Source organism: Ranitomeya variabilis, chromosome 1 (genome assembly GCF_051348905.1).
Source record: "Ranitomeya variabilis isolate aRanVar5 chromosome 1, aRanVar5.hap1, whole genome shotgun sequence".
Lineage (NCBI taxonomy): Eukaryota > Metazoa > Chordata > Amphibia > Anura > Dendrobatidae > Ranitomeya > Ranitomeya variabilis.
The window spans coordinates 913,100,600-913,123,922 of NC_135232.1; the positions used below are offsets into that span (position 1 = coordinate 913,100,600).

General features: G+C 46.6%; 1 protein-coding gene across 1 annotated transcript in view; it reads left to right on the forward strand.

Annotated features, from left to right (window-relative positions):
- The first annotated feature begins 11,675 nt into the window (after positions 1-11,675).
- Positions 11,676-23,323, forward strand: part of EXOSC9 (exosome component 9) — a 67,861-nt gene continuing 56,213 nt past the window's right edge. The window contains exons 1-4 of the mRNA XM_077279035.1: positions 11,676-12,063; positions 14,661-14,755; positions 15,174-15,293; positions 18,494-18,596. Coding sequence (XP_077135150.1) covers positions 11,998-12,063; positions 14,661-14,755; positions 15,174-15,293; positions 18,494-18,596 — 384 coding nt within the window. The 5' untranslated portion in view covers positions 11,676-11,997. The remainder of the gene's footprint in view (positions 12,064-14,660; positions 14,756-15,173; positions 15,294-18,493; positions 18,597-23,323) is intronic.

Genomic DNA, 23,323 nt, shown 5'->3' on the forward strand with positions numbered 1-23,323 from the left:
CCTGCGCAATAATGACCGATGAAAAACATTATGAATAGAAAAAGATGCAGGGAGGTCCAAACAGAAGGACACAGGGTTAAGAATCTCCAATATCTTGTACGGGCCGATGAACCGAGGCTTAAACTTAGGAGAAGAAACCCTCATAGGGACAAAACGAGAAGACAACCACACCAAGTCCCCAACACAAAGCCGAGGACCAACACGACGACGGCGGTTGGCAAAAAGCTGAGTCTTCTCCTGGGACAACTTCAAATTGTCCACTACCTGCCCCCAAATCTGATGCAACCTCTCCACCACAGCATCCACTCCAGGACAATCCGAAGATTCCACCTGACCGGAGGAAAATCGAGGATGAAACCCCGAATTACAGAAAAACGGGGACACCAAGGTGGCAGAGCTGGCCCGATTATTGAGGGCGAACTCCGCCAATGGCAAAAAAGCAACCCAATCATCCTGATCCGCAGACACAAAACACCTCAAATATGTCTCCAAGGTCTGATTAGTCCGCTCGGTCTGGCCATTAGTCTGAGGATGGAAAGCAGACGAAAAAGACAAATCTATGCCCATCCTAGCACAGAATGCCCGCCAAAATCTAGACACGAATTGGGTCCCTCTGTCAGAAACGATATTCTCCGGAATACCATGCAAACGAACAACATTTTGAAAAAACAGAGGAACCAACTCGGAAGAAGAAGGCAACTTAGGCAAGGGAACCAAATGGACCATCTTAGAGAAACGGTCACACACCACCCAGATGACAGACATCTTCTGAGAAACAGGCAGATCCGAAATAAAATCCATCGAGATGTGCGTCCAAGGCCTCTTCGGAATAGGCAAGGGCAACAACAATCCACTAGCCCGAGAACAACAAGGCTTGGCCCGAGCACAAACGTCACAAGACTGCACAAAGCCTCGCACATCTCGTGACAGGGAAGGCCACCAGAAGGACCTTGCCACCAAATCCCTGGTACCAAAGATTCCAGGATGACCTGCCAACGCAGAAGAATGAACCTCAGAGATGACTCTACTGGTCCAATCATCAGGAACAAACAGTCTACCAGGTGGGCAACGATCCGGTCTATCCGCCTGAAACTCCTGCAAGGCCCGCCGCAGGTCTGGAGAAACGGCAGACAATATCACTCCATCCTTAAGGATACCTGTGGGCTCAGAATTACCAGGGGAGTCAGGCTCAAAACTCCTAGAAAGGGCATCCGCCTTAACATTCTTAGAACCCGGTAGGTATGACACCACAAAATTAAACCGAGAGAAAAACAACGACCAGCGCGCCTGTCTAGGATTCAGGCGCCTGGCAGACTCAAGGTAAATTAAATTTTTGTGGTCAGTCAATACCACCACCTGATGTCTGGCCCCCTCAAGCCAGTGACGCCACTCCTCAAAAGCCCACTTCATGGCCAAAAGCTCCCGATTCCCAATATCATAATTCCGCTCGGCGGGCGAAAATTTACGGGAAAAAAAAGCACAAGGTCTCATCATGGGGCAGTCGGAACTTCTCTGCGACAACACCGCCCCAGCTCCGATTTCAGAAGCGTCGACCTCAACCTGAAAAGGAAGAGCAACATCAGGCTGACGCAACACAGGGGCGGAAGAAAAGCGGCGCTTAAGCTCCCGAAAGGCCTCCACAGCATCAGGGGACCAATCAGCAACATCAGCACCCTTCTTAGTCAAATCACTCAATGGTTTAACAACATCAGAAAAACCAGCAATAAATCGACGATAAAAGTTAGCAAAGCCCAAAAATTTCTGAAGACTCTTAAGAGAAGAGGGTTGCGTCCAATCACAAATAGCCTGAACCTTGACAGGATCCATCTCGATGGAAGAGGGGGAAAAATGTATCCCAAGAAGGAAATCTTTTGAACCCCAAAAACGCACTTAGAACCCTTCACACACAAGGAATTAGACCGCAAAACCTGAAAAACCCTCCTGACCTGCTGGACATGAGAGTCCCAGTCATCCGAAAAAATCAGAATATCATCCAGATACACAATCATAAATTTATCCAAATAATCGCGGAAAATGTCATGCATAAAGGACTGGAAGACTGAAGGGGCATTTGAAAGACCAAAAGGCATCACCAAATACTCAAAGTGGCCCTCGGGCGTATTAAATGCGGTTTTCCACTCATCCCCCTGCTTGATTCGCACCAAATTATACGCCCCACGGAGATCAATCTTAGAGAACCACTTGGCCCCCTTTATACGAGCAAACAAATCAGTCAGCAGTGGTAACGGATATTGATATTTAACCATGATTTTATTCAAAAGCCGATAATCAATACACGGCCTCAAAGAGCCATCTTTCTTAGACACAAAGAAAAAACCGGCTCCTAAGGGAGATGACGAAGGACGAATATGTCCCTTTTCCAAGGACTCCTTTATATATTCTCGCATAGCAGCGTGTTCAGGCACAGACAGATTAAATAAACGACCCTTAGGGTATTTACTACCCGGGATCAAATCTATGGCACAATCGCACTCCCGGTGCGGAGGTAGTGAACCAAGCTTGGGTTCTTCAAAAACGTCACGATAGTCAGACAAGAATTCAGGAATCTCAGAGGGAATAGATGATGAAATGGAAACCAAAGGTACGTCCCCATGAGTCCCTTTACATCCCCAGCTTAACACAGACATAGCTTTCCAGTCGAGGACTGGGTTATGAGATTGCAGCCATGGCAATCCTAGCACCAAAACATCATGTAGATTATACAGCACCAGAAAGCGAATAATCTCCTGGTGATCCGGATTAATACGCATAGTTACTTGTGTCCAGTATTGTGGTTTATTACTAGCCAATGGGGTGGAGTCAATCCCCTTCAGAGGTATAGGAGCTTCCAAAGGCTCCAAATCATACCCACAGCGTTTGGCAAAGGACCAATCCATAAGACTCAAAGCGGCGCCAGAGTCGACATAGGCGTCCGCGGTAATAGATGATAAAGAACAAATCAGGGTCACAGATAGAATAAACTTAGACTGTAAAGTGCTAATTGAAACAGACTTGTCAAGCTTCTTAGTACGCTTAGAGCATGCTGATATAACATGAGTTGAATCACCACAATAGAAGCACAACCCATTTTTTCGTCTAAAATTCTGCCGCTCGCTTCTGGACAGAATTCTATCACATTGCATATTTTCTGGCGTCTTCTCAGTAGACACCGCCAAATGGTGCACAGGTTTGCGCTCCCGCAGACGCCTATCGATCTGAATAGCCATTGTCATGGACTCATTCAGACCCACAGGCACAGGGAACCCCACCATAACATCCTTAATGGCATCAGAGAGACCTTCTCTGAAAATCGCCGCCAGGGCACACTCATTCCACTGAGTAAGCACAGACCATTTACGGAATTTTTGGCAGTATATTTCAGCTTCATCTTGCCCCTGAGATAGGGACATCAAAGCTTTTTCCGCCTGAAGCTCTAAATGAGGTTCCTCATAAAGCAACCCCAAGGCCAGAAAAAACGCATCCACATTGAGCAACGCAGGATCCCCTGGTGTCAATGCAAAAGCCCAATCTTGAGGGTCGCCCCGGAGCAAGGAAATTACAATCCTGACCTGCTGTGCAGGATCTCCGGCAGAGCGAGACTTCAGGGACAAAAACAATTTGCAATTATTTTTAAAATTTTGAAAGCAAGATCTATTCCCTGAAAAAAATTCAGGCAAAGGAATTCTAGGTTCAGACATAGGTGCATGAACAACAAAATCTTGCAAATTTTGTACCTTCGTGGCGAGATTATTCAAACCTGTAGCTACACTCTGAAGATCCATTTCAAACAGGTGAACACAGAGCCATTCAAGGATTAGAAGGAGAGAAAGAGAGGAAGGCTGCAGTATAGGCAGACTAGCAAGTGATTCAATTATGAGCACACTCAGAACTAGAGAAAAAAAAAAAAAAAAAAAAAATTTTCAGCAGACTTCTTTTTTCTCTCCTTTCTCAGCCAATAATTTAACCCTTTTTGGCCGGTCAAACTGTCATGATTCTCAATGGCGAGAGAACATAGCCCAGCACATATAAGAACTAGCTCTTGGAAGATGGAATCTAAACTGACCATGAACTAAACCTGCTGCACAATTAACAGTAGCCGGGTAGCGTAGCCTACGTTTTATCCCTAGACGCCCAGCGCCAGCCGGAGGACTAACTAATCCTAGCAGAGGAAAATACAGTCCTGGCTCACCTCTAGAGAAATTTCCCCAAAAGGCAGACAGAGGCCCCCACATATATTGGCGGTGATTTTAGATGAAATGACAGACGTAGTATGAAAATAGGTTTAGCAAAATCGAGGTCCGCTTACTAGATAGCAGGAAGACAGAAAGGGCACTTTCATGGTCAGCTGAAAACCCTATCAAAACACCATCCAGAAATTACTTTAAGACTCTAGTATTAACTCATAACACCAGAGTGGCAATTTCAGATCACAAGAGCTTTCCAGACACAGTAACGAAACAGCAGCTGTGAACTGGAACAAAATGCAAAAACAAACAAGGACGAAAGTCCAACTTAGCTGGGAGTTGTCTAGTAGCAGGAACATGCAAAGAAAGGCTTCTGATTACATTGTTGACCGGCATGAAACTGACAGAGGAGCAAGGTTATATAGAGACTCCCACATCCTGATGGGAACAGGTGAACAGAGAGGATGATGCACACAAGTTCAATTCCACCAGTGGCCACCGGGGGAGCCCAGAATCCAATTTCACAACACAGGAACCAGGATCATAGGACAAGAGCACAACAGATTAGCTCTGATTTCAACGATGCCAGGCATTGAACTGAAGGTCCAGGGAGCTTATATAGCAACGCCCCTGAACTAACGGCCCAGGTGAGGATATAGGAAAAGACAGAAGCTCCAGAGTCAAATCACTAATGACCACTAGAGGGAGCAAAAAGCAAAATCACAACACAGAGGCAGTTACCCAAGAATTATCTTCCTGACCATAGCCTTTCCATTTAACCAGATATTGAAGTCTCCGTCTGGAAATACGGGAGTCCAAGATCTTCTCCACGACGTACTCCAATTCACCCTCCACCAGCACAGGAGCAGGAGGTTCAGTAGAAGGAACCACCGGTACCTCATATCTCCGCAACAACGACCGATGGAACACATTATGGATCGCGAAAGATGCCGGGAGGTCCAAACGAAAGGAAACAGGGTTAAGAATCTCCAAAATCCTATAAGGACCGATAAACCGAGGCTTAAATTTGGGAGAAGAAACCCTCATAGGGACAAAACGGGAAGACAACCACACCAAGTCCCCAACGCGAAGGTGGGGACCAACACGACGACGACGGTTAGCAAACTGCTGAGTCCTCTCCTGGGACAATTCCAAATTATCCACCACTTGTCCCCAAATCCGATGCAACCGATCCACCACCGCATCCACTCCAGGACAATCCGAAGACTCAACCTGACCAGATGAAAAACGCGGATGAAACCCTGAATTGCAAAAGAAAGGAGAAACCAAAGTGGCAGAACTAGCCCGATTATTAAGAGCAAACTCCGCCAACGGCAGAAAGGCAACCCAATCATCCTGATCCGCAGACACAAAACACCTCAAATAAGTCTCCAAAGTTTGATTAGTTCGCTCCGTCTGGCCATTGGTCTGAGGATGGAATGCAGACGAAAAGGACAAATCAATGCCCAACCTGGCACAGACTGCCCGCCAAAATCTAGACACGAACTGGGTACCCCTGTCAGAAACGATGTTTTCCGGAATACCATGCAAGCGAACCACATTTTGAAAAAACAGAGGGACCAACTCAGATGAGGAAGGCAACTTAGGCAATGGCACCAAATGAACCATTTTAGAAAAACGGTCACACACCACCCAGATGACAGACATCTTCTGAGAAACAGGGAGATCCGAGATAAAGTCCATAGAGATGTGCGTCCAAGGCCTCTTCGGAATAGGCAAGGGCAACAACAACCCACTAGCCCTAGAACAACAAGGCTTGGCCCGAGCACACACATCGCAAGACTGCACAAAAACACGCACATCTCGAGACAGGGAAGGCCACCAGAAGGATCTAGCCACCAAATCTCTGGTGCCAAAAATTCCCGGATGACCTGCCAGAGTAGAAGAATGAACTTCCGAGATGACTCTAGTGGTCCACTCGTCAGGAACAAACAGTCTACCAGACGGACAACGATCAGGTCTATCCGCCTGAAATTCTTGCAAAGCACGTCGCAAATCTGGAGAGACAGCAGACAAAACCACTCCATCCTTAAGGACACCAGCAGGTTCAGAATGCCCAGGAGAGTCAGGCTCAAAACTCCTAGAAAGAGCATCTGCTTTCACATTCCTAGAACCCGGTAAGTACGAAACCACAAAATTAAACCGGGAAAAGAACAACGACCAACGTGCCTGTCTAGGATTCAGGCGCCTGGCAGACTCCAAATAAATTAAATTCTTGTGATCAGTCAAAACTACCACCTGATGTCTGGCACCCTCAAGCCAATGACGCCACTCCTCAAATGCCCACTTCATGGCCAAAAGCTCCCGATTACCAACATCATAGTTTAGCTCGGCGGCCGAAAATTTTCGCGAAAAGAACGCACAAGGTCTCATCACTGAGCAGTCGGAACTTTTCTGCGACAAAACCGCCCCCGCTCCGATCTCGGAAGCATCGACCTCAACCTGAAAGGGAAGAGAAACATCAGGCTGGCGTAACACAGGGGCAGACAAAAAGCGGCGCTTAAGCTCCCGAAAGGCCTCCACGGCAGCAGGGGACCAATTGGCAACATCAGCACCCTTTTTAGTCAAATCCGTCAGCGGTTTAGCAACGCCAGAAAAACCAGCTATAAATCGACGATAAAAATTAGCAAAGCCTAAGAATTTCTGGAGACTCTTCAGAGAAGTAGGCTGCGTCCAGTCGTAAATAGCCCGAACCTTGACAGGGTCCATCTCAATAGAAGAAGGGGAAAAAATATACCCCAAAAATGAAATTTTTTGAACCCCAAAAACACACTTTGAACCCTTTACACACAAAGAATTCTCCTGCAAAACCTGAAAAACCCTCCTGACCTGCTGAACATGAGACTCCCAGTCATCAGAAAAAATCAAAATATCATCCAAGTACACAATCATAAATTTATCCAAATATTCACGGAAAATATCATGCATCAAGGACTGAAAGACAGAAGGTGCATTAGAAAGGCCGAAAGGCATTACCAAATACTCAAAATGGCCCTCAGGCGTATTAAATGCGGTCTTCCACTCATCCCCCTGCTTAATTCGCACCAAATTATACGCCCCACGAAGATCAATCTTAGAGAACCACTTAGCCCCCCTTATGCGAGCAAACAAATCAGTCAGCAAAGGCAACGGATACTGATATTTGACTGTAATTTTATTCAGGAGACGATAATCAATACAAGGCCTCAGAGAGCCATCCTTTTTAGAGACAAAGAAAAAACCGGCTCCTAAAGGTGATGAAGAAGGACGAATATGTCCCTTTTCCAGGGACTCCTTAATATACTCGCGCATAGCAGCATGTTCAGGTACAGATAGGTTAAACAAACGACCCTTTGGAAATTTACTGCCAGGAATCAGATCTATGGCGCAATCACAATCCCTGTGAGGAGGGAGTGAACCAATCTTAGGCTCTTCAAAAATATCACGATAATCAGACAAAAATGCCGGAATCTCAGATGGAATAGATGACGAAATGGACACCATAGGAGTGTCCCCATGAGCCCCCCGACATCCCCAGCTTAACACAGACATAGCCTTCCAGTCAAGGACTGGGTTATGAGACTGTAACCATGGTAATCCAAGCACCAAAACATCATATAAATTGTACAACACAAAGAAGCGAATCACCTCCTGATGGTCTGGAGTCATACGCATAGTCACTTGCGTCCAGAACTGTGGTTTATTACAAGCCAAAGGTGTAGAATCAATACCCTTCAGAGGTATAGGGACTTCCAGAGGCTCTAAATCAAACCCACAGCGCCTGGCAAAGGACCAGTCCATAAGACTCAGAGCGGCGCCCGAGTCCACATAGGCATCCACGGTAATAACTGATAATGAACAAATCAAGGTTACAGACAAAATAAATTTGGACTGTAAAGTGCCAATTGAAATGGACTTGTCAACCTTCCTAGTACGCTTAGAGCATGCCGATATAACATGAGCAGAATCACCACAATAGAAGCATAAGCCATTTCTACGCCTATAATTCTGCCGCTCGCTTCTGGACATAACTCTGTCACATTGCATTTTCTCTGGCGTCTCTTCAGAAGATACCGCCAAATGGTGCACGGGTTTGCGCTCCCGCAAACGCCGATCAATCTGAATTGCCATTGTCATGGACTCATTCAGACCTGTAGGCGCAGGGAACCCGACCATAACATCTTTAATGGCATCAGAAAGGCCCTCTCTGAAATTTGCCGCTAAGGCGCACTCATTCCACTGAGTAAGCACAGACCACCTACGAAATTTTTGGCAGTATATCTCCGCTTCATCTTGCCCTTGAGATAGGGCTATCAAAGCTTTTTCAGCTTGAATCTCCAAATTAGGTTCCTCATAAAGCAACCCTAAAGCCAGGAAAAACGCATCCACATTGAGCAACGCAGGATCCCCTGGTGCCAATGAAAATGCCCAATTTTGAGGGTCACCTCGCAGCAAAGAGATTACAATCTTAACCTGCTGGACAGGATCTCCTGAGGAGTGAGGTCTGAGAGAAAGGAATAATTTACAATTATATTTGAAATTCAAAAACCGAGATCTATCTCCGGAAAACACCTCTGGTGTAGGGATTTTAGGTTCAGAAATAGGAGCATGTATAACAAAATCTTGTAAATTTTGAACCTTCGTAGCAAGATTATTTAAACCTGCAGCCAAACTCTGGACATCCATATTAAACAGCTAAGGTCAGAGCCATTCAACGGTTAAGAGGAGGTAAGAAGCAGCTAGACAGCAATTAAGGGCTAGGCAGCAAAACTCTGAGGAAAAGGAAAAAAAAAAAAAAATTTCCCTTCAACACTTCTTTTTCTCCTGCTTCAGCCCAAACAATTAACACTTTGTAGGCTGGTCATACTGTCATGGTTCCCAATGGCAAGGGAACGTAAAAAACAAATAAGTAACGAACGAGCTCTCGGGTGATGGAAACTCGAGTTGACCGTGAGCTAAATCTACCACACAACTAACAGTAGCCAGGGAGCATACCTACGGCTTCCTATATGCCACGCGCCAGCCGGAGGACTAACTACGCCTGGTAGAGGAAGAAACAGACCTGGCTTACCTCTAGGGAAATACCCCAAAAGATGATAGCAGCCCCCCACATGTAATAACGGTGAATTAAGAGGAAAAGACATACACAGTATGAAAGTAGATTTAGCAAAGAGAGGTCCACTTACTAGATAGCAGAAGGATACAAAAGAGGACTTCACGGTCAACTGAAAACCCTTTCAAAAACCATCCTGAAATTACTTTAAGACTCCTGTGTCAACTCATGACACAGGAGCGGCAATTTCAGCCCGCAAGAGCTTCCAGCTACAGAGAATTACAAAAACTGCAAACTGGACAAAAGGTACAAAACAAAAGGACAAAGTCCACTTAGCTGATCAGCAGACTAGTAGCAGGAACATGCAACCGAAGGCTCTGGTTACAATGATGACCGGCAAGGAAATGACTGGAGAGCAAGGCTAAATAGGAAACTCCCAAACACTGATGGAAGCAGGTGAACAGAAGAAGCAAAGTGCAAACAAGTCACCAGTACCACCAGCAACCACCAGGGGAGCCCAAAAAGCGGATACACAACAGGTCACCTCCCAGAAGCCCTCGCCCCCCCGCCCGCTTCCCACCCACCTCCCACCCACCCTCCTTGAAGACAATACTCACCCTGCTCCAGCGATGGTCTCGGCTTCTGCAGCGCTCCTGAATGAGCTGTCACGTTGTACCGCTCATTTAGGGTCATGAATATGCGCATATTCATGACCTACTGAGCAGTATCACATGACCGCTCACCCAGGAAGAAGGTGCTGAGCCGGAAGTCGGGACACAGAGCGAGAGGGATGACCACGCGGTGAGGAACAGGTAAGTATGAGGGACGGGGGACAGGGGAGGGGGGATGAAGGAGGACGGTAAGCCGCGCCATCGCCATTCAAGATGGGTGCAGGGGGGAGCGGGGGGGGGGGCAGGAGGGGGGTGGAGAGATGAGCCATGCATACAGGAGGGGGAAATGTGAGCCATGCATACATACGGGGGGGAATATGAGCCATGCATACAGGAGGGGGAAATATGAGCCATGTATACAGGAGGGGGAAATATGAGCCATGCATACAGGAGGGGGAAGGGGAATATGAGCCATGCATACAGGGGGGGGGGGGAATATGAGCCATGCATACAGGAGGGGGAAATATGGGCCATGCATACAGGGGGAATATGAGCCATACATACAGGAGGGGGGTCAGTATACAGTATTAAGCATCATGTGGGATCATTTTACAGTATGGAGAACTGTGTGGCCATTATACAGTATGGAACATCATGTGCGGTCATTATACAGTATTGAGCATCATGTGTGGTCATTATACAGTATGGAGCATCATGTGCAGTCATTATACAGTATGGAGCATCATGTGCGGTCATTATACAGTATGGAGCATCATGTGCAGCCATTATACAGTATGGAGCATCATGTGCGGTCATTATACAGTATGGAGCATCATGTGCGGTCATTATACAGTATAGAGCATCATGTGGGGTCATTATACAATATGGAGCATCATGTGCAGTCATTATACAGTATGGAGCATCATGTGCAGTCATTATACAGTATGAAGCATCATGTGTGTTCATTATACAGTATGGAGCACTGTGTGGCCATTATACAGTATGGAGCATCATGTGCGGTCATTATACAGTATGGAGCATCATGTTTGGTCATTATACAGTATGGAGCATCATGTGTGTTCATTATACAGTATGGAGCGTCGTGTGTGTTCATTATACAGTATGGAGCATCATGTGTGGTCATTATACAGTATGGAGCATCATGTGTGTTCATTATACAGTATGGAGCGTCGTGTGTGTTCATTATACAGTATGGAGCATCATGTGTGGCCAATTTACAGTATTGAGCATCATGTGCGGCCATTATACAGTATGGAGCATCATGTGCAGTCATTATACAGTATGGAGCATCATGTGTGGCCATTATACGGTATGGAGCATCATGTGCGGTCATTATACAGTATGGAGCATCATGTGCAGCCAGTATACAGTATGGAGCATCATGTGTGGCCATTATACAGTATGGAGCATCATGTGCAGTCATTATACAGTATGGAGCATCATGTGTGGTCATCATACAGTATGGAGCATCATGTGTGGCCATTATACAGTATAGAGCATCATGTGTGGCCATTATACAGTATGGAGCACTGTGTGGCCATATTTTTTTGTTGATAATTATTGTATATGAAACAGTGTGATCAGCAGTGCTAAATGGGTGTGGTTGGGACGTGGATATGGGTGTGAATAATTATGAATGGGTGTGGTCAGAGGCGTGGCCCAAAATTTGTTGTATGTAGTTGTTGGAGGGAGATGAGCAATACTGAGTGAGGAGGGGACACTGGAGCCACCAGTGACGGAGTGAGCAAGACATCTTTCTCCATGAAGAGGCTGCAGACAACGCACAGCAATCATAGAGCCCGCACTATACATTAGGCCATGTCAGAGAACACTACCCCACGTTACACAGAACAGCTCTACTCCGCCAGAACCACAACAAAATGGCTGCGCAGTCCGCTCTGACTCTGTCACATCATCCAGCGGGCAGGCTGATTAAGCGCATGCGCGTTACTAGCTGATGATTCCCCTCACTTTGACGGCTAACGTCTGACGTCTTTAGATGCGGCGAAGAGACAGAGACTGCGCGGCCTGATGACGTAGTTGCCCCTCACGTGTGTTTTGGACGCTGGAGTTGCAGTTTGTGCCTGCATTTATCGTGTATGTGTGTCGTTAGTGACAGAAGGCGACAATGAGGGAGACCCCGCTGTCCAACTGTGAGAGGAACTTCCTGCTGCGGGCGATCACTGACAGGAAGGTGCGTGTACGGAGATAAGGCGCTGGGAGCCTGGTGAGGTCTGATTCACGATGTATGTGCCTGTGTGTGTATATATATATATATATATTTTTTTTTTTCAAAGAAAACTTTCCCTTGTTAGAAAGGCGGGAATCATTCCCCTCCAGGCTCTAGAAAATGTGACTTTTCCTTATTTTCGGTCACTGAGCAACTTTGTGAAAGTGGGCGTGGTTTAGTCAGGGGCGTGGCCTCTTGGAACTCCGCCCCTTACTACCCTTTATATCTGAGCTTGGTGCGTTAGGCTGCTTTCACACTAGCGTCAGTACGGGCCCGTCGCAGTGCGTCGGGCCGACGTACTGACGCATGCTGTGAAAGAAAAGCACAACGTGGTCTTACGACAGAAACAGGTGCAGAAATAACGCCAAAGCACTCACCAATCTTGCAGTTCAGTGATTCTTTATTGCTTCATACAAAACAGTCTTCACGGCACGGGGGAAGGAGGAACAAAGTGCAGGAGTGCAACGGACGAGACGCACTCCTGCACTTTGTTCCTCCTTCCCCCGTGCCGTGAAGACTGTTTTGTATGAAGCAATAAAGAATCACTGAACTGCAAGATTGGTGAGTGCTTTGGCGTTTTTTCTGCACCTGTTTCTGCGATGGATCTCATTTTCTTACGCTAGCACCTCCGGTCTTTGCCGCACGTTCTGGCACCTCCTGACATACTCCACGCTGTTGTATTTTTTACTTTCAGCGGAGCTGTGCTGCTCTAGCTCTCTCCATTATTATTGTACGTGGTCTTACGACGCTTCCGCTGCCCCATTGTAAGGTCCGGGGAGGAGTGGGCGGAGTTTCGGCCGCACATGCGCGGTCGAAAATGGCGGACTAGACGCACAAAAAAAGTTACATATAACGTTTTTTTGTGGCGGCGGTGCGCCAAAACACGACGCAACCGTCGCACGACAGTTGCGACGTGGTGATACGTCGGTAATGTAAGTCTATGGGGAAAAAACACATCCTGCAGACAACTTTGCAGGATGCGTTTTTTTCTCCTAAACGACGCTTTGCGACATCCGCCGAAAAACGCTAGTGTGAAAGTAGTCTTACATGTAAAGTTTTTTTGTCCGTCGTTTCTGCTTTTTCCGACCGCGCATGCACGGCCGAAACTCCGCCCCCTCCTCCCCGCTCATCACACTGGGCAGCGGATGCGTTGTAAGACTGCATCCGCTGCCCACGTTGTGATTAATTAGCAGAACGTACGTCCTGCCGATGGCCCGTACCGACGGACTAGTGTGAAAGTAGCCTTACAGCACAGGTTCGCTCCAGCCCTTGTGCCGCGGCACAGAACAGCGGGATGGTGCTGTGTAATAGTCGGTATGTTACTCTAAGTAAGGGTTATGTGCAGATGATTAGGAATTGGCAGCGCTCTGGACATGTCCGCTGCGTCTATAGCGCTGCCGCCTATTGAATGCAGGTGAATCCGCATGTGTTCACTAAACCGTGCTCATTCGCCACGTCCAATACATTGTATGGGTGAAAATAACATTCTGCTATCTGTAAAGATGCACCACATGTCCGTCTCCGCAGGTGAGCCGCAAGTGTCTGTGGAAACATAGTGGACATAGGGTTTCTTGAAATCCCATCCACTATGCTGTAACATCTGGACACTGCACAAGTACGGAGTACCCAACCCGCAGCATTTACTGACCGTGGGAACGTACCCTAATATTCAAGGCTGACCGACTTATCGCTGCTATGCCAGCATTTCTTCCACATAGCGGTATGTTTTACTTTTAGGGGGTAACTTGCTGATTGCTAGGGGACCCGTCACCCACACAAGACCCCCGCTAATCATGAGAGCGGAGCTCTAAAGTGCCTTGTATGAATGGAGTGATGACGGCACGATTACAGTTGGTTTTGGGGCTGAGGGAAATTTGCTGCTGCAAATTCATTCACCTGATAAAAGCATACTGCTTTGGTGTGTGGATGCTCCTTGTGCAGCACTAATGCTGCATTCTGTGAAGGTGGCTCTTATTTTTGTTGTCCCTTCCAATGCTGCAATCTAACTTTTTATAATTTGCGCACATACCTTTAGTCTGTCCAGTGGCACATCTCTTCCCCCCCGGAAACAAACGCCTCCCAGCCATTACTCAGCCCCTCCGTGCACCGCCTCCTGCCTTCAGTAACGTACCCGGCACCTGCGCTGTGCTTTCCTTTTTCGGGCAAACGGCGCATTAGTGCTGCACAAGGTGGCTCTTTTAGTTAAAAACGCCAGGTTCCCTTAAATCCAAGTGGGAATCTGTGTTCAGAATTGAATTGCTGTTCTCCAGAAGAAATCATCTAACTTGAAGGAGCAGTTTTGCCTTGAGAAATGGGCAAAAATCCCAGTGGCAAGATGTGGAAATCTGAGACTTGTGTGGTACCTAACATGAAAAATGCCAGTGGTTCACTTTTGTAAACCAGCGTAGCTCGTGCTGGTTTTTGCTCCCGTTTCTGCCTCTTTGTAAGCAATTTCTTATGAAAATGTTGAAATAAACCAAATTAAAAATAGTAAAGTAACTTTATGGATCATAATTTGTCTTATATCGCCAATACTGATTTTTCTTTTTTTATTTCTACAGCGTATTGATGGCCGACAAACCTATGATTACAGAAATATTAAGATCACCTTTGGAACAGAGTATGGCTGCTGTATTGTTGAGCTTGGGAAAACCAGGTAAATTCACTGAAAACCTCATATATATATAATTTGGATTAAAATAAAAAATCTTGTCTGTATCAGTGTAGTATTCTTAGTCTAACTATTGGGGTTATTCAATGACGTCTCTCAGAAGTGAGCGGTTCCAATGATTTGACAACCCCACACGCCTACCGAAACATGCCCTGACAGGCAGGTAGTGTGCACATATCCGATTCTGATGCACTTGCCAATTGTTCCCACGTCTCTTGGGGGGTCGATATGTCATTGGCACCACTTGATGCAGAATTGAGCATCTCTGGATGTCCTTGGATAGTCTCTTACATTAATTATCAGCGTCTCTGGGATTTATTGATATTGACATGGGCAGCATGTGTCCGAACTGGGCATAGTATACATCGTATTCTGTATTATAGTATATATCCTTTTCTTTCAGAGTTCTTGGACAAGTGTCTTGTGAACTTGTTGCCCCTAAGATGAACAGACCTACTGAAGGGATTCTTTTTTTCAATCTTGAGCTTTCGTCCATGGCGTCACCTGCATTTGAGTCAGGAAGGTAAAATATTGTAAAATGTTATAGTGGTGCATTCAAAATTGCAGTGAATATTTCCACAGTTGTCTGGTCTTTAAAAGTCGCTTGCCTGGACCTAGCATTTTAGTGGCATTTCATGTAGCTTTTGCTGATAGTGGCCTCTGTCAGTGCACAAAAGGAATATTGCTTGAAAAATGACAGTACATGATGTAATATTCAGCAAACATGCAGACACACACCGCTGTCCTGCTCACACTTTGTTTCTGCTAGTACTTTGTAGACCGTGTAACTGCTGGGTGCAGTTTCCAGAAAAGTGCTATAACCTGACACCTGTAGTGGTCTGCGTGCGGTTTTGATTGCTCTGTCGGCACTAGGGTCCTGGAATGGCCCTCTGATGTAGGCATAAGGCATCCTGTTGGGCTTTTTGTACAAGTTATCTGAAGAAGGAAAAAGCTTTGGAATGGCAGTTTGGGGAGCAGGGGTATGAAGTAGTTGTCTTATATTGGATAGTCATTCCCTCCCCAGCGTATACATGATCAGTTCAGTAAGGCCTATGTGTGGTTGATGGGGAGAGGGAAGCAGATGGTGCTAGACACCGCTGATGTCATCTTCTCTGCCTCTCAGATCTCGCTCCCGAGGACTGCAGTGAAGCGACGCAGGTGCGCGCATGTGCGAGATCTGAAAGGCAGAGAAGGAGATAATAGGATACATGGGCGGGCCAGACGGGTGAAAGAGACGTGTTTTTCTGGCACAGCGCCACACTCTCTCTTTTTTCCATACCCCGGGCATCCCGGACGCCTGCAGTTTGCTTCACTAACACCTTCCCGGTAAGGCTCCCCCTCGCCTAGTCATCGGGACCGCTCCCCCCACCATATGCGGCGACCGCAGATTGCTCCGCACCCGCCCTATAAGACAACACCCAGTGTATAAGACGACACCCATCTCCGCCCATATGCACATAGCATTAACGAGGTGTGACTATGGCCACAGTTTAAATTGCAAATATTGACTCCACTTTAGTACATTTTGTCTGTGGCGCACAACAGTTAAGATAAGCGCCTAATTTATTGAGAGGTTTGTACTTCTTTTTTAATTCGATGCATCGTACTCCAGTGAACCCATTTGTTAGGACTGGCATGCATAACTCCAGTTTTAATGAATCGGCCATTACATTTTAAAAAGGACAGTATTTCCAGTTTGAAGGCGGCACATTAGGACAATGACTGGGAGTAATTAATGTCAGAATTGATTAGTAATACAAATGGTAAATGCAGTGTATGGAATATGTTCATAAGATACAGGCGGACTACGTGTTCGGGCATCCAAGTGGCTGATGATGTTTAATTGTGAAGAACTCATGTTCTCGGGGAAGTAAAACTGAGAGTCACTGGGTGTACTTGTTGATGACGGACTAAATAACAGCACGTAAAGTTAATCGGTGTCTTCTAAGGTCTGCAGTATATTGTCATGTTCTAAGAGTTATGAACTCGCGGGACAGGGACATGCTACCACTTTCCAAAGCAATACTGTGATCTCATCTGGAAATGCACTTCAGTTCTGATCACCAGTTCATAGAAAGGATGTCATGGAGGTGGAAAAGGTACAAAGAACAGCCACAGAACTGATAAGGGGCATGTAGGATCTTTATGAGAAAAGTTTATAAGAATTACATTTATTTAGCCTTGAGAAGAGATGTTAAGGGAGGACATGATTAACTTGTACAAGTACATAAATGGCCCACACAGATAGTTTGGTCAAAAGCTGTTTTGCCTTCGTATAACAGTGACACACTCAATTCTTCTGGAGAAATAACGGTTTAATATCTGGGGAGACAGGCCTTAAAGGGCCACTGTCACCCCCTCCAGCCGTTATAAACTAAAAGAGCCATCTTGTGCAGCAGTAATGCAGCAGTCTAACAAGGTGGCTCTTTTAGTTTTTGCTTCTGTTATTCCCTCAATAAAGCGTTTTATAATTTTCCCTAAATACCTGTCTTTGTACCTGGAGGAAGGTCTGAAGCCTCCTCTGTGAAGCGCCCAACTGCCGTCACTCATCTCTTCTGGGGCGATGGTCGCCGCCCCCTGCGCGCTGTTCTTCTTAAATCCGGCGCCTGTGCAGGAATCTGCCCAGGAATCCCAGCCCGCACTGTGCATAATGCATAACACAATGCGGGGCGGGGATTCAGTAACAGGGTGGCCGCACTGCCCGCACAGGCGCAGTCAGGCACCCGGCATCTGAGCTATGACGGCCAACGAACACTGCGCCTGCCCCAGGCAGGCACGCACAGCGCAGGCGCCGGATTTAATAAGAACAGCGCGCAGGGGGCGGCGACCATCGCCCCAGAAGAGATGAGTGACGGCAGTTGGGCGCTTCACAGAGGAGGCTTCAGACCTGCCTCCAGGTACAAAGACAGGTATTTAGGGAAAATTATAAAACGCTTTATTGAGGGAATAACAGAAGCAAAAACTAAAAGAGCCACCTTGTTAGACTGCAGCATTACTGCTGCACAAGGTGGCTCTTTTAGTTTATAACGGCTGGAGGGGGTGACAGTGGCCTTTTAAGATAATTACTAGTAATAGTCTACCTTAGGAGTTGGTCACAGCAGGAACCATTGATGGTTTCAAAAAGCCTTAGATGTTTTTTTAGAAGAAAATAATAAATGTGTAAAGTTGTTTTCAGAACATTTGGTCCATAGATAAACAATTAGGATCAGAAGGGAAAGATTATCTGATTATCTCTGCTAGGGCAGACTGGCTCACACATAGTGGTACATAGAGGTTGATTCATCAAAGCTTTTACAACAGAATTTTGGCGTAAAAACCTTTGGAAAGTCGCATCATTTTTGCACAACTAGAGGCTCGCTAAAATTATACGACTTTAGGCGTTTTCACGCCATTTTTGGCTAGCTTTGACAAAGTAGGCAGAGCTGGGATGAGGCATTGTGACCGCCACTTTACAATTTTATGACGAACGGCGGTGTCGCTTATGTCACAAATTCTATTGAAGTGGGGATTTGTGGCAAGGCACACAGTTGTATGGCACTCGTCCTATGCTCCTGATACACAGAGAGGAGCTTCAAGAACAGCATGAACAACGCCGGTCTTGATTTAATTGGGCCCATAACGCCTATCCCTCAGTTGAACATGATGGATGTGTAATTTTTTTCACCTGTATTAACCATGTAACCTTCATATATCTATTTAATCTGACTGTCTACTGAATTGTAGGTCTTCTGAGCTGCTGGTCAAACTGAACAGACTCCTGGAGAGGTGCTTGAGGAATTCCAAATGTATTGACACTGAATCTCTGTGTGTTCAAGCTGGAGAGAAGGTGAGAGGCTTTATAAAGTAGCGGCTTGTTAATCTTGGTATTCATCTGGATTTTTTTTTTTTGGGGGGGGGGGGGGTTAATGGAAATCTCTTTTCTATGTGCTAGTTTCCTGGCAAGCTCGTACTTTGACAGTGCAGCCAATGTAAAGTTAGGGCTTCTCAACCTTTTTTTTTCTTCTGTGGCCTCACTAGACAGACCAAGGTGATGCCTGGGCCCCACCATAAGGGCTTGTTTGTATGAACTTATAGTTGGTTTGTGGGCTGTCTGTATGCAAAAATTGATAGCATATCAACAGCACACAGTCCGATGTAAGTCAATGTGGTAGTTGAACGATGTTTCATGCTGACCAATGGCCTGCCTATAAAGGAATCATAACATGCGCTACTTTGATTTGTAGTTCAGATCCTAGTGGTCCATTGTAAATGAAGGGGTACATAAAATAAGGATCGCATATGGTGTATTCACAATAGCTTGTTCATTTTTCAAAGATCAATTGCAATTCTTAATAGGGGAAACTGTTTGGCCTATTAGGTTTTAAATTGTTATATAAAACGTAAAAAACCCGAGATACTGATGGCACACAGATGACAGTACAGATAAAAAAAAAAGTCTGTTTTTCCTGGATGAAATACTGACAATTTTGCATACACTTGTCTGGACTTGGCTTTATTGATGGAAGTCTATGATAAAGTTAAAAATATATGACCTAATTTTTATAGAATGATGCAAATTGAATTGGCTTTCAATTTGGTTAATTTTATAATGATTCTTTTACTAAGCCTATAGCGGATATATTTTTGCCAGTTTGTTTCAATATTTCAACCTGTCACGACCTCCGCCATACATATACAGCACTTTGGGAGGTACTTTTCCGCAAACCGTACATGTGCATGGTGTGGGCTTACTCGCAGAGCCGGCACAATCATCGGTGGACATTGGCTGTAGATTATATCTGACACCCTGCAGAAACGTCCACAATCGGTTCTAGTGCCAAACACGGATATTTAACCCCTCTAATGACACTGTCATTAGTGACACTGACATCGATCAGCATAGAGAGGGAGGGAGCTTCCTCTCTGCTCCGATATAGACACACGCAATTGCGATTTGTCGATGGTTTCCATGGTGAAAGGTGGCTGCGGGGTCAACCAGGAACGGTGGCCTGTAAGTTGCTGCTCACAGCAGGAGCTGACACACCATCTCCCTGTGTGCGATTCACTGATCTAATGCCTGCATTGCAATAATATTGCTCATTTTATATCAAAATTGCCCAAATGTCAATGATGCCCATAAAAAATGGGCTACACTTCCTTGGTACACTAATGAACACAGTGTTTGATCCCTTGTTTAGGGAACAAGACAGTTGAAGTGACTACTTAATAATTTAAAACATCTGTTTATTAAATAATTATTAAAAAGTATTACAAATTTTACAGGAAAGAGGTGGTACTGGGAAATAGAGGCTTTTACTAAAGTCCTTAAATAGATATATAGCAGCATGTATACACTTACAATATCTCAATACAACAGAAAGATCTAAACCTTATGGAATGTAAAATTAGGTAATTGAATAGTTATAATAGGTATATAAAAGACCACCAAATCTATTAGTATCAATATTATTGTATCAAAATTACATAAGTCAATTATCCTTTAAATACCCATTTCTCCTACGCCTCATTGGGGGACACAGGACCATGGGTGTTATGCTGCTGCCACTAGGAGGACACTAAGTAAACACAGAAAGAACAGCTCCTCCCCTGCAGTATACACCCTCCTGCTGGTTCTCAGTGAACCAGTTCTTGCTTAGTGTCTGTAGGAGGCACTTGGGTCTCAGACCCCACCGTTTTTATTTTAATTTTTGATTTTTTTGTTCTATTTTTTCCTTTAACGGAGCGAATAGGGGCGACGGATCCTTTCTAGGCTCTGATCTCCCTCGAACCATCAACAGGCAAGTACGTGGAGTGTCCCTCCTGTATCCTTTCCTGCAACGTTGGATGCCAGCACTGAGCTCATCTTGCGGGCGACGGTTCCTTCGCGTTCCGATCTTCCCCCCCCCCCCCCCCCCCTCCATAGCAGTCGACCACATGGAGTAGCCCTCCATCTACCTGTTCTGGAGCCAGGTGCACAGCCGGACATATTATGATTGGCGTCCGTGCAGCCCCCCGCTGCATCATCACTGATATAGCGGATGACGCATGGCAGCAGAAGCTCTCCACCCCCTCCCTGATTATGGCGACGGTGGATTGAGCACCGGCCCACCGCATCTACCGTGAGTACACTGCGGGGGCCGAGGCGCTTGGGGGGTCCTGGTCCCCGGGGTATGGGAGGTCCGCACCTTAAAGCCCGGGTCCGTGGGTGGTCTGCAGTGCGGCAATTCCTTCAGAGAGTGTGGTTTAAGAATGGCGCTAATAACGGTCGCGGCGCTGCAGGCCGCAACCGCAGGTTTAAAATTTAGCCCCCGGCTTTTCCCTTTCATACAGGCTGGAGTTTTGGCCACGCCCACCGGCAGTTACCGCCGCCCGCTCTTTCTGGCGCTTCTCGTTCACTGAGATACACTCTCACTTCCTGATCTCGGCGGCTATCTTGGTACACCCACAGGGCTGATGCTGCAGCGCTGCTCCAGCCTTTTCAATCACAGCCTTCAGGATTAGCGATTCCTGTGCATAACTCCCACGGCATCACACTGCGGACCTACCCTGGGGACTCAAGACTCAGGACCATGGGTAAGCTCCAGAAACATAGCTTAACCCTTCCCCTGCTAGTAAGCGCTTTCCTCCAGGCTTTACTATGTCTCAACCAAAGCCTCACAAAAAGTCTGGGAAAACCCACACTGTATTCTTCGCTGCATGTACCTCTTGTAAGGTATCATTACCCCGGTCACAATACTGCATTAAACACAGCTTGTGAACCGGTGACTGCTCAGGAACCACCTATTGCTGATACTGAACCCAGTGAGCCTAGTCCCCCTGAGTGGGCTACCTCCCTTACCCGGTCTGTGGCATCCCTGGCAAAAGCGTTAGACCCGTTCCGAGATCCTTCCTCTAACCAGGGCACTAATACGGACGACGCTTCCGATGGTCAGAACCCCTCGCACTCCAGGGGTCGTACCTTGCCAAGCAGTTCTCACTCTTCCAGGAAAAGGACTCATGCCATATCCCCAGACCATCAACGATTTTCGGGTTCTGAGAGCTCCATTTCTCGCTCCCCTTCCATTGGGGCTAGTAGAGAACCTGTTTCAGAGGAGGATTCTGATACGTCCCTAGATCAGGAATTTCATCACGATCAGGAGACTCTCGACTCTCTAATTGAGTCAGTGAATAGGGCTTTGAGACTTGAGGAGGAACCCTTATCTAAAACAGTTCATGTCGTGTCCTTTAAGAGGACCAAACGAGCTCACATAGTGTTCGCCACTCACCCCGAGTTTAAGCACATTGTTGAATCTCACAGGATCTGTCCAGATAAACGATTCACAGGGCAGAAGCCCATGGAGTCCAAATAGCCCTTTGCCCAGAATCTAAGAAAAGATTGGTCACAATCTCCCCCAGTAGATCCTCCGGTATCACGCCTGGCTCCCATATCTGTTTTACCCTCCTCGGAAGGCGCCTCTATCAAAAATGCCTTTGAAGCCTCAGCGACCGCACTCTTTCCATCTTTTGCCGCTACGTGGGTGGCTAAGGCTATGACCCACTGGGCTGAGGTCTTGTCTTCAGCAGTACTGGATACCAATCTTCCCCCCCGAGATAGCAGACCTCGCTACTCAGATAGCCAGAGCTGGAGATTTTGTAGTGACCGCGTCCCTGGATGCCGCTGACTGCGCTTCTCAAGCAGCAGCAAATGCCATCACCATCCAGAGGTCCTTATGGCTCAGGGACTGGCGTGCGGATTCTACTTCCAAAAAGTCATTGACTTCTCTCCCATATCAGAGCGGTCGCCTTTTTGGCGAAAAGCTCGACCAGTTAATTTCTGACGCCACTGGAGGGAAGAGTAAATCTCTTCCACAACAGAGACCCTCTCGGCCCTTTCGGAACCTGCAACCACAGGCTCGTTCCCGATTTTTTTTTTTTTCGTTACAACTCAAACTGGTCCTCCACTTTCACATCTCCCGGTTCCGGCCGGGCACAACGTGGAGACAGAGGTTCACAGCCCTCTTTTAAGCCTTCCCCTTCATGGAGAGGCATTCCAAGGCAGCCGGGATCCAGAGGCGCCAGAACGGGCAGACCTTCCACACAATGACTCCCTGCGGTATCCGGGGGACACCCTCAAAGTAGGCGGCCACCTGCTTTCCTTCAGTGCCGCGTGGCTCTCGGTCGTTCACGACGAGTGGGTCCGCGATCTAGTGTCCTCCGGATACAAGATAGATCTCTTATCTTGTCCTCCAAACCGTTTTTTCCTGTCTTCTCCTCCCAGGGCAAAAGCATCAGAGTTCTTCAAAGCTATAAGCTCTCTGAGAAAAGACGGAGTTATTATTCCGGTCCCTCAAAGCGAAAGGTTTCAAGGTTTTTATTCAAACCTCTTCATTGTTCCAATGAAGGACGGTACAGTACGGCCCATACTGGACCTAAAACTGCTGAACAGGTTCGTCAGAGTATGACGGTTCCGGGTGGAATCGCTTCGTTCTGTCATCGCCTCCATGGAAAAAGGCGAGTTCCTAGCGTCTATAGACATCCAGGACGCATACCTCCACATTCCTATTTTACCTTCTCACCAAAGGTTTCTTTGCTTCG